This window comes from Pan paniscus, chromosome 1, assembly GCF_029289425.2.
Source record: "Pan paniscus chromosome 1, NHGRI_mPanPan1-v2.0_pri, whole genome shotgun sequence".
Taxonomy (NCBI): Eukaryota; Metazoa; Chordata; class Mammalia; order Primates; family Hominidae; genus Pan; species Pan paniscus.
In genome coordinates, this window is record NC_073249.2 from 197,804,620 (window position 1) to 197,817,499 (window position 12,880).

The 12,880-nt window shown below is 40.1% G+C and overlaps 1 protein-coding gene across 36 annotated transcripts in view; it reads right to left on the minus strand.

Moving 5' to 3' along the window:
* The window catches only part of EPB41 (erythrocyte membrane protein band 4.1), a 231,737-nt gene that overhangs the window by 81,372 nt on the left and 137,485 nt on the right, over positions 1–12,880 (minus strand). For all 36 annotated transcript variants that reach the window (XM_063593500.1, XM_055095881.2, XM_034959588.3 and 33 more), the window contains 3 exons: positions 8,118–8,205; positions 5,366–5,518; positions 2,704–2,801 (listed from right to left, as the gene is read on the minus strand). In XM_063593500.1, coding sequence (XP_063449570.1) covers positions 2,704–2,801; positions 5,366–5,518; positions 8,118–8,205 — 339 coding nt within the window. The remainder of the gene's footprint in view (positions 1–2,703; positions 2,802–5,365; positions 5,519–8,117; positions 8,206–12,880) is intronic.

A 12,880-nucleotide genomic window follows, 5' to 3' on the forward strand; every position in this document is an offset into this window, starting at 1 on the left:
AACAAAGACCATGGCTTATTCATCTTTGTGTTTTTGCTTCTGGCATAGTGCCTGGCATAAATATGATATCCAATAAATATTTGTTGAATAAGTACATAAATTACTACATCAAATACTACCAAAAAGAGAGTACTTTTCCCTTTGAGGTAATTGATTTCAATTCAGCAAACATATACTTTTATGTAAGGGAGCATTACATTTTAAGGCATTCTCTTATTTTGATGCAATGGATTTAAATATGCCATCCTACAAGTAAGTATACTGGCTGCAGCTGAAATCTATACCACAGTTATTAGACATTCGAAAATCACTTTTTTACTCCTCCTTGCTCTTTTTAAAAAATTCTACTTTTGTGGTTTGATTTTAAAGAAGGAGAGATGATGAAAGCATAAATAAATGTGTTAATGCCAATAATTAAGATTCTTTAATTGGGTGTAAAATGTACCCTCATGTTTTATTTTGAAATAATTGAAATATTAATTTCCTTGAATTTTCTTCTCGTTGACTGTGCTATAGTGCTATTATATGAAAATATAAATGGAAAAGATATCAGGATTATCTCTCTCTTTCTCTTAAAGAATCAAGTTTATTTATGAATGAAATGACGTGAGGCCTGGGATTTGCTTCAAAATAATCTTGGAAGTAGGGGGAAGGAGTGGATAGGGATATAGAAGAAACAAGATTGGCTTTGGGGTGATAATTATTGAAGCTGGGTGATAAGTACAAGGGGATTTTATTGTACTGTTGCTACATATGAAATTTTCCATAATAAAGAAACGTTCTTAAAAAGGCAAACTGGGCCGAGTGCAGTGGCTCACGCCTGTAATCACAGCACTTTGAGAGGCCAAGGCGAGTGGATCACTTGTCAGGAGTTCGAGACCAGCCTGGTCAATATGGTGAAACCCGGTCTCTACTAAAAATTTAAAAATTAGCTGGGCATGGTAGTATGCACCTATAGTCCCAGCTACTTGGGAGGTTGAGGCATTGCACCACTGCACTACAGCCTGGGCAACAGAGTGAGACTCTGTCTCAAAAAAAAAAAAAGGCAAACTGATAAATAGCCAACTTTCCTTTCAATACAAGTAATTACTTGTCTAAGGTCTGTCTTCTCTACTAGACTGGGTGTTCCACCAGGAAAGAGACTAGAACTATCTTGTGGTATATTCCCAATGCCTAACATGGTGCATACAAGAAGGGTAAGCACATAGAAAATGCTTGGTAAACGAATTCAAGGGGTTAATAATATGGCCTCTTGGCACAGTGGCTCACACCTGTAATCCCAGCACTCTGGGAGGCCGAGGCGAGCAGATCACTTGAGGTCAGGAGTTCGAGACCAGCCTGGTCAACGTAGTGAAACTCCATCTCTACTAAAAATACAAAAAATAGCCAGGCGTGATGTTGGGCATCTGTAATCCCAGCTACTTGGGAGGCTGAGGCAGGAGAATCACTGGAACCCAGGAGCAGTGAGCCAGGATCACAGACTGCACTCCAGCCTGGCAACAGAGCAAGACTCCATCACAAACAAACAAACAGCAGAGGAAATACTTTCTTCTGTCTTCTGATTATCGGGTACTATTGGACTTCAAATATGGTTCTGTGTGCTCCCTTTCTGGGTTTCATTAGAGCGAAGCTAACAATCAGCTTCAGGGTTGGCCAGGCACGGTGGCTCATACCTGTAATCCCAGCACTTTGGGAGGCCGAGGTGGGCAGATCATGAGGTCAGGAGATCGAGATCATCCTGGCTAACACAGTGAAACCTCGTCTCTACTAAAAATACAAAAACAAAAACTAGCTAGGTATGGTGGTGTGCACCTGTAATCCCAGCTGCTCAGGAGGCTGGGGCAGGAGAATTGCTTGAACCCAGGAGTAGGAGTTTGCAGTGAGCCGAGATCCGCCACTGCACTCCAGCCTGGGCGACAGAGCGAGACTCTGTCTCGAAAAAAAAAAAAAAAATCAGCTTCACATCTTTAACCTTATAGTATAAAAGCTCCACAAAAAGTAGTCAAGCATTGCTTAGAGAAATTCCATGTGGAAAAAAAAATTAGCAAAAACAAAAAAATAAAAATTCCGTCCGGGCACGGTGGTTCACGCCTGTAATCCCAGCACATTGGGAGGCCAAGGCAAGTGGATCACCTGAGGTCAGGAGTTTGAGACCACCCTGACCAACATAGTGAAAGCGTGTCTCTATTAAAAATACAAAAAATTAGCTGGGCATGATGGCGGGTGCCTGTAATCCCAGCTACTTAGGAGGCTGAGGCAGGAGAATCACTTGAACCCGGGAGGCGGAGGTTGCAGTGAGCCGAGATCGCGCCACTGCACTCCAGCCTGGGCAACAAGAGCGAAACTCCGTCTCAAAAAAAAAAAAAAAAAAATCACACGTGAAGGTAAGTGAGGGTAACTCCCCTTAATCGGACTGACTTTAGCTACAATTAATGCAATCCCAGAGTCCCTGGTAAATACAGGTTCCCATTCCTTACTCCTCTCTTCCTTCTACCATACACAGACAGGTGCTTTGGAAATGTTGAGGCATACTTTTCAACACAAAGGGAGAGAAATGGATTCATTTTGTCTTGCTTAAGATGATCTCACCTGAGCTAAATAAAAGAGTGCCAGTCATACAATGAAAGGAATTTTAATAGCAGGCTTAAAATAGAAACGTTATAAATAATTTATCCTTGAAAAATACTTAAGTGAGAATAATACCTGAAAAACGTGTGATGTTCTACACAGACTTTCCATAATTTCTTAGCTGCTCGGTAACTGGGAAGTTTGAATCCGATGGTACTTTCATACTGCTCTTGCTACAAAAACACAAATAAACATGAGACATGAAGTATTACATGTGATACAGTACCAGATTACAGTGATACAGTACCAGAGAAATATGGTGCCACAGAAGAGGCCATTGTTACCAATTTAAGGACATAAAATGTCATTTGGAATTTTTTCCTACTTACTGAAAGAAATTCACTCACTGAGGGTGGCTTTTTCCAAAGCAAGAAAGCCAGGGAATGCATCTCATATAATTTAAGCTTTTTTTTTTTTTTTCCAGAAAACACACACATTCATTATACATTTTTCTGAGACACAATTAAGTCACCTCTTGATTGTCCAGACACTGCTTTTCCTTAGTCACTATCTGCATTTGGGACACTGTTCAATGAACAGGGAATGGGATATTGACCAAGTCCTCCAATCAATCAATATTATTATGCAATAGAAATTAGTAATAGGAGCTAAAGATTTTAGTTAAAGCCAGATTTTTAAATCAATTTTTTAAATTGACAAAAATTGTACATACTTATCATCTACAACATGTTGTTTTGAAATATGTATACCTGCCAGGCGCGGTGGCTTACGCCTGTAATCCCAGCACTTTGGGAGGCCGAGGTGGGCAGATCACAAGGTCAGGAGTTCAAGACCAGCCTGACCAACATGCTGAAACCTCATTTCTACTAAAAATACAAAAAAAATTAGCCGGGCATGGTGGCACGCGCCTGTAATTCCAGCTACTCAGGAGGCTGAGGTAGGAGAATCACTTGAACCTGAGAGGTGGAGGTTGCGGTGAGCTGAGATGGCGCCACTGCACTCCAGCCTGGGTGACAAAGCGAGACTCCTTCTTCCAAAAAAAAAAAAAAAAACAACAAACAAACAAACCCAAGAAACATGTATACATTGTGAAATGGCTAAATTGAGCTGATTAACATATGTATTACCTGACACACTTATTATTTTTTTGTGGTGAGAAAACTTAAAATCTAGTCTCTTAGCAATTTTTCAAGAGAACAATACATTGTTATTAATGATAGTCACCATGTTGTACAATAGATCTCTTGAACTTATTCCTCAGATTCTTGAATCATTAAATATTTCTTTTTTCCTTTGATTGATCATTAATTTATCTAGATTCCTCTTATACTGAAGCAAAACATATTCTGCCAGGGTTACTAGAAACACTGTCCTGCTGACCTCTTGCCTCTTTATTTCTACTTTAAGCATATTTTATAAGATGGAAAGGAAACTGACATTTATTTTGAGTGCCTACTATTGCCAGTAACACTATGATTAGATAATATCATCTATATTTTTAGACATGAAGAAACTGAGGTCAGAGAAGTTATTTGCTCAGACTGACAGCTATGAAATGACAGAACCAGATTTTTACCCTCTTCACCATACTATGCCACTGCTAAATCATCTACTGCTGCCACAATACTTTTTCTCAAAATCCTGTTGTTCCTGATTGCCTTCTAAATAAGAATTCTACATTTTTAGAAGCTAAGGATTTCCCATTTTCATATTAATGTGTGTGAGGGATGAGATTCTAATTTGCTGTTATATTCCTAGTCCCTAGAATAGTGTCCAACACAGGAAAGCTCTCAATAAATATTTGTTGATTGAATAACTCTTGAATTTGAAATTTTAAGGGAAGACACTGACTGCTCTGTGCTAGGCATAGGTAAAATAATTATGGTACAAAATAAATGCTTCTATGGTAATCCCTATCCAAGATTTTTAAGGCTCCACATCCAGAATTTGCAGGCACAAATAATTAGCCATTATTCACCAGCAGATGGTGATATATACACACAAAAGCCACCTTAGGTTAGTAACATTTCCTATATAGAACTTACACAGCTGTCATCTCATTTGATCTTCAAATAACTATGATGGAGAAGGTATTATCCTGCCCAAATGATAAGGAAGCTGAGCCTTAGATTTGTCCAGGTCTTTTGCTTAGTATGTGGCAGAAAAGAAGTCAGAACTTTTTTAAAAACTTTAATTCCTACTTAAACAATTTTATGCTATTCCATAATGGCTCTTCAATACAAAAGTTAAATTTGGCCAGCATTAGTACATCCCAAAACCAACTAATAAATGAATTAACTGGTACAAAGTTGAACATCCAACTCTTATTAAAAATCTAGAACTTGGCCCTAGAACTCACTCTCAGTAACCACGAGAAGCTATGCATACAAATAAATTTTAATTATATGAGATAAGGGATTGGTGATGCCAAACATGAGTAATTTATCCCTATAAATAATTTTAAAATCTCATGCTACTCAATTTAAAAATATTTTTCCATTAAGTTTTTGCTTGGAGTAAACAAGGAACAAATGTATCAGTCCAAGTTTAACTTTTTGCAATGGTATATTTACTTACAAAAAGTGAAATGTCCAGAAGACCAGTAGGAAAAGAAGTAGCATCACAGGACTGATCAACTTAGAAAACGGAATTATCAGCCCTTCAATAGTTAACTATAGAGAGACTTCTCAGATGACTTAATAAGGAAAATGGAAATGTAGATATTTCAGATACAGACTGTGTCTGGTTTGGGAGGAAGGAAATATAAATTCTGTACCTCTCCAGGCCGAATCTTGATGAAAAAGCTACTACGTTTATAAGAAATCTTCAGCACTTTGGGCCAAGGGAAGCGGTTAATTCTCAGCTTATCTTTGTAAACCAGAAGGCCACTAGAGCAGACACCTAGGATGATATCTACTCCTTCCAAGTCCTGAAAAAGAAAAATGTTAGTATTTCAGTCTGGAGCAAAGTACTCAATACACTGTTGACTATTACTAGATAATCTGAAGATAACAACCAAAAACAGTTACAAAACATACAATGAAAAATAAAGCTCAGCCTAACAGTTATAATTTATGGACCTATTATGTTTAAATCAGCAGTCATGACTTCCTGGAGAGCAGGGCTTAGAGCTACGTATACTACCAAATATACACGCACAATTATTAATTCTTGTTTTTTTATGATAAAGTGTTAACAGCTCCAGAAATGATGTTAAATGTAGGAGTTGACTCTATTCCTATATAAACTCAGCATAAGACAATCTTAGGTTCTTAAAATTGATGTTTTAAGTATATTAAATTAAAAATATGATCCCTAAGTCAAGAAGTTACATTAAGGCACAATGAAATCATATTTATATGCCTCTTTATTAAAGACAACTTTAAAAAATTAAATATGTAATATTAATCATCTATGTCTATAATTCAAAGAAAATAAATTTCACCTAAGTTAGTCCCTACAGCTAACAGTTTGTTTAGCTAAGTAATCAAAACACAAAGTTAAATGCTTCTTGACTACTCTTTCCCCCAAAATGAGTATAGAGAAATATATTAGTGCCTACACGTGTTATAACAGAGAAGCAGGAATTACATACAGTTCCAATTCAGTGACTATGTAACTGAGAATTTCCCAGAAGATGCCCTCTTAAATTTTTAAAGCTTGTGGGTATAACTACATTTCACTTTGGAGAAACAATTTGCTTTACAATATTTGGGAAGGGAACATGCTGCCTGACTCCATCAATACCTGAATTGACACCAGCTTCCAGCAGGAATTGTGAAGCAAAATCTAACCATTTCAGTTTTAGAAACATACCTAATCTGAAGTACTGATCTTCCTACAATATACTTTAGAGATTCATAGAAGTTGTAGTACCCAGCCCAAAATAATCCAGAACAACTTTTTTCTTTTTTTTTTTTTTTTTAAGACAGAGTCTCAACTGTCACCCAGGCTGGAGTGCAGTGGTGCAATCTAGGCTCACTGCAGCCTCTACCTCCTGGGCTCAAGCAATCCTCCCACCTCAGCCTCCTGAGTAGCTGGGACCACCAAAGGCACGTGCCACTGACTAATTTTTTGTATTTTCTGTGGAGACGGGATTTCACCATGTTCCCCAGTCTGGTCTTGAATTCCTGAGCTTGAGCGATCGGCCGCCTCAGCCTCCCAAATTGTTGGGATTACAGGTGTGAGCCACCACGCCTGGCACTGAACCTCCCCAGCAACTTTAGTAGCTGAAGACGAGAGAAGTAAGGAGACTTTCCTTAAGGATTCATTCTGTTAGGCTGTATTAGGTAGAACTAGGATTAAAGCTCAAGTTTCCAGGGCCCTACCCAAGTGGTTTTTGAATGAGCCACTGTGGTTCATTCAGTGTGCATCAGAACAACCTGGAGAACTTAAAATGGATTGCTGAGCTCCACCTCCAGAGAGTCTAACTCAGCAGGCCTGGGATGGGGCCTGAAATGTGCATTTCTAACAAGTTCCTAGGTGATGTTAAATGTTGCTGGCTCAGACACCATACTTTGAGAACCACTACTCTAGGCCAGTGGTTCTCAGATTCAGGCATGAATTAGAATCATTTGGGTGCTCATTAAACCAAGAGATTCTAGAACCTCGCCTCCAAATTAATTCCATACATCTGAGAGAAGCTCAGGGATCTACATATCTAATGAACATCCTCAGTGATTCGATGTAGGTGATGCTGGCTGTGAAACAGGCCTTGCTGCCCACTGCTCTATATTTTCAAATGTTACTGCATGTTAGGAAAATCAATTTCTTTTTCTCTAGGGGCTATCTTTTGATCTTAACAGTAGCTTGGATATGAAACTTTATTCTGAGGGTGGAATTGCTATGGGGCAAATTCAATTGATACAGTTGACTGATTTAACTGATACACTTAAAATGCTAACAAGAGGCCGGGCGAGGTGGCTCACGCCTGTAATCCCAGCACTTTGGGAGGCCGAGGCGGGCGGATCACGAGGTCAGGAGATCGAGACCACGGTGAAACCCCGTCTCTACTAAAAATACAAAAATTAGCCAGGCGTGGTAGCTGGCGCCTGTAGTCCCAGCTACTCAGGAGGCTGAGGCAGGAGAATGGCGTGAAGCTGGGAGGCGGAGCTTGCAGTGAGCCGAGATCACGCCACTGCACTCCAGCCTGGGCGACAGAGCAAGGCTCCATCTCAAACAAAACAAAACAAAACAAAAAAAAGCTAACAAGAAGTACTATTTCTCTCTCTTTTTTTTTTGAGACGGGGTCTTGCTCTGTCGCCAGGGCTGGAGTGCAGTGGCACAATCAGGGCTCACTGTACGCTCGATCTCCTGGACTCAAGTGATCCTCCCGCCTCAGCCTCCCCAGTAGCTGGGACTACAGGCATGAGCTGCTGTGCCCAGTCTACTATCTCTTTTGAATGTTTTAAAATACCCCAGATGTTGTCAAAAAGTATTATATGACACAGATGTGATACATACATAACAGACATGTATCATATAATGTCTTCCACATGCATATTAATAAAGGGCAAAGTTATCATTACCTTTGCTTTATGAAGATCAACTCCATACATAGACAACTTTTTGGCATTCTCAAGAAACTCCAAGTCAGCCTGAGCTGGAGTCATGGACCTTTGATAGAATAAAAACATAAAATTCTTTCAGTGTTATAGTGTCATCATTTACAGTAACATTTATATATTCACTGTATTTTAAACACATGAACATATACATACCACTATATTAAGATATATTTCCTAGTCCTGAAAGTAGGTTATTATGGAACAGAAACCATCACTGCCTGTATCTAAATAATTAAAATATACCTTAGAAAAAGACAATGTGAGCAAACAAAAAGTCACCAAAAAGCTACAAAAAAAATTTTTTTAATCCTACTAAACAATTTCCTTAAAGCTATTTCATCTATCATTAGTTCTGCCCCCTTCTCTTCACTCTTTTTCTCCAACATACATAAGCTCCTCCCGCTAATTTTTCTTGCCAAGGAGATGACCAAATTAAATCCTCAGAGGGCATGGTGTAGTTTACAATATCCTCTTATAGCTGCCTTTTTCTCTCCATACCCCTGAATTGAGTTATGGAAATTAAACAAGAGGGCAGCTGATGTTACTTAACTGAGGACTCTTAATCGGGGCAGGCTTGATGAAAAGAAAATTTCTGGTAACAGATGGTGTCCTGCCCACTGATATAAACAAAATAAACTGGTTCACAGAAGCACATAGATAATGGGGCTGTTTTCTCTGTTATTAATATGTCTTCATTACCAGGCATATAATGAATTAGATTTGTTTGAAAACAGTCAGTCTCACTGTCTAAACACTCGCTGTGACAGTCTTTTCTTCTCCTCTATAAATTTCCCCTCTTTTGAAAAGTGTTCATGAGCTGTTATATAGAGCTTTCAAAGACAAAAATATCACTCCTAATGCTGCACAATTCAGACCAATCAAGTATAACTTAACAGTAACAATAATGCAGCCACATCCCCAAGGAAAAAACAGTAAACGCCAGTTTCCCATAAGACTGCCTCAAGCTACAGAAAGCTGCAGAGGTCTCTTCATTTCACAAGGAAAAGTCTCTTCCAAATCCATCTGTCTTTACCCTAATTAAAAGGACAAAGGATTCCTTGGAACAACCACCACCAAAACATGTATATAACAGGAGACAGGGTGCAGATTTGCTACTGATTTAGCCTTCATGAACAAACTTATTTTCACAAGCACTGAAGCATCACACCTAATTCTATTTATTAATGAACCTGAAATTGAAGATTAAAAAAAGGAGAATGGGAAAATTAGCCCCTTATGCAAGTCTGTATATTCAAGTCATTAAAAACATTTCAGGAAAGTTTTGTAGTTTTTAATTTTTTTCCATCTAAGTTACATTTTTTTCTAGTTAACATTACTCCTATTTTATGTTTCTGTTGTTGTTACTATTATTGACGAGATGAATTTTAGAATTTTTTTTTTTTTTTGAGACAGGGTCTCACTCTGTCACCCAGGGTGCAGTGCAATGGTGCAAACACAGCTCACTGCAACCTCCACTTCCCAGGCTCAAGTGATCTTCCCACCTCAGACTCCTGAGTAGCTGGGTCTACAGGTGCATGCCACCATGTCCAGCTAGTTTTCTTATTTTTTGTACAGAGGGGGTCTCAGTATGTTGCCCAGGCTGATCTTGAACTCCTAGGCTCAAGCCATCCTCCAGCCTCAGCCTTCCAAAGTGGTGGGATTACAAGCGTGAGCCACCACTCCCGCGGAATTTTAGGATTTTGAAGCTGGAAAGGAGCTTGAAGTTTAAAGAGTACAATAATTTCATTTTGCTGTTGAAGAAACAGGTTCTCAGGGATCACATTACCACAGGCAAGTTAGGACCCTTAGTTGAGACAGCAGACTTAAGTCAAAACTCAAGTCACAATACTTGGGCTGGAATCCAGGCTTCAGTACTTGTAAGTGGCCAGCCAGTGTCTCCCTCCATCTCCTCTATAAAACGAGAATCATAATAATGTGTATTTCTAGATACTAGGATAGGCAATGACTTTTTTGTTTTTGCTGAATGAATGAATGTTACTATTGGGATCGAAATGAGATAATGGTTGTAAAACTGCTTTATAGACATGAATAGTTATTATTGCAGCCTTAGCTTTCTGATAGTCCAGTGGTTCATCTACACACAAATCATAAAATTAAGAGACACAATTTGGATCACTTGAATTTGAAGACAAATTTTAAAACATTAAGTAAAGCAATTATGATAAAATCTTCCCTATACTCACTCCTCCTACCCTACCCTAAGGGACATTAATAGGGTCAATCAATTTGAATACAGATTTAAATTTCACAGTATGTAGTTACATGCTTCTATAAATAAGCATGCTTTAAAAAATAAGGAGAGATCAGGCCTGGCGTGGTGGCTCACGTCTGTAATCCCAGCACTTTGGGAGGCCGAGGCAGGCGGATCACCTGCGGTAGGGAGTTCAAGACCAGTCTGACCAACACAGAGAAACCCCGTCTCTACTAAAAATACAAAATTAGCTGGGCGTGGTGGCGCATGCCTGTGATCTCAGCTACTCAGGAGGCTGAGGCAGGAGAATCACTTGAACCTGGGAGGCAGAGGTTGTGGTGAGCCGAGATTGCGTCATTGCACTCCAGCCTGGGCAACAAGAGCGAAACTCCATCTCACAAATAAATAAATAAGGGGAGATCTTTAAAACTTGTTAGTTGAAAATAATATTTATATTTGAAGTTTGGCTGATGTTTGCATTTAAAATTTTTTACCTAATTTTTTAGCCAGGCTCAGTGGCACGCACCTATAGTCCTAGCTACTCTGGAGGCTGAGACAGGAGGATTGCTTGAGTCTATGAGCCTAGGCGACATAGAGAGACCTTGTCTCAGCCAGGCACGGTGGCTCATGCCTATAATCCCAGCACTTTGGGAGGCCGAGGTGGGCGGATCACCTGAGGTTGGGAGTTTGAGACCAGCCTGACCAACATGGAGAAACCCCATCTCTACTAAAAGTACAAAATTAGCCGGGCGTGGTGGCACATGCCTGTAATCCCAGCTACTTCGGAGGCTGAGGCAGGAGAATCGCTTGAACCTGGGAGGCAGAGGTTTCGGTGAGCCGAGATTGCGCCACTGCACTCCAGCCTGGGCAACGAATGAAACTCCATCTCAAAAAAAAAAAAATGTTGAGAGACCTTGTCTCTAAAAAAAGAAAAAGAATAATTTTAGCTGGGTGCAGTAACCTGTAGTCACAGCTACTTGGGAGGCTGAGGCAGGTAGATTGCTTGAGTTTAAGGCTGTAAGTGAGTTACAATCACACCTGTAAATAGCACTGCACTTCAGGTTGTTCAGGTTGCACAACATAACAAGGTCCCTTTACAATTCTTAAAAAAATATAATTCTAACTTAAGAATTTTTTTTTTTTTTTTTGAGATGGAGTCTCACTCCGTTGCCCAGGCTGGAGTACAGTGGTGTGATCTCGGCTAACTGCAACCTCTGCCTCCTGGGTTCAAGTGATTTTTCTGCCTCAGCCTCCCAAGTAGCTGGAACTACAGGCACCCGCCACCATGCCTGGCTAATTTTTGTATTTTTAGTAGAGATAGGGTTTCACCATATTGGCCAGGCTGATCTCAAACTCCTGACCTCGTGATCTGCCCAACTCAGCCTCCCAAAGTGCTGGGATTAAAGGTGTGAGCCAAAAAAAAATTTTTTTAAGAGACAAGGTCTTGCTCTGTCACCCAGACTGGAGTGCAGTGGCACCATCATGGTTCACTGCAGCCTTGACCTCCCAGGTTCAAGTGAACTCTTGGGCTCAAGCAGTCAGCCCACCTCAGCCTCCGAAAGTGCTGGAATTACAGGCATGAGCCACCATGCCCAGCCTTAAAATTTCAATTTATTTATTTATGTCAGTATGGACTCATGAATTTTCATTTTATTCAATGCAGTATATCGATTATTTTCCTTATCTATTTTGATGCTTAAATTGCCCCAGATTTGGTAGTGGGAACCTCTCCAAGCTGGATTCTGTGTCCTTCTGACCATTTCCCATCATTCTTCCAGTACTTCCTTCTGACACAATGTAGAGTTAGAGTATGTATCTGTGTATGTATCTACCTTTTTACATCTATATTTCTATATCTACCTATCTATATATTGGAAACCACAAGTTCACACTGAAGCCTCCAGTTTTAACGCAATATCCTAACAGGGTTCATTTTAGTTTCTCCCTTTCCATAATTTGTGTCTCACTTTACTGACAGTGAGAAACCTGGCTCCCATTACCCTGAATACATTGACTAATTTGATCAATCCCTCTGTATAATCATATAATCTCTCATTGCAGCCACAAACCCCTACTGTATGTGGATGTCCTCCTCACTCTACTTGAACCCTGAATTCCCCATTCTGGGCTACTCAGCACACGTGGATGTCCTCCTTACCTCACCAGGGTTCTGACTGCTGGTGTGGGACCATCTCTTCACCCTGCTTAGGCTTTGACACTGTGCATCAAGCACCACCCTGTATGGATGCCCTCCACATCCTGTGTAGGCTTTTCCCCCACATGGATGCCCTTCTTGCTCTGCTTGGCTTCTGAAACCCACCACCAGGTGCCCACACATGACTACCATCCTCATCCACTTGAGCTCTGACTCTTCATGCCAGGCTGCCCTCCAACCCACGGACCCACTCCTCACTCTGCTTAGGCCTCAATATCCCAAGCCAGACTGCCCCTCTGCACGGATGACTACCTTGCTCTGCCCCACCTAATGTTGCCAGAAAGCTTTATCTGATTA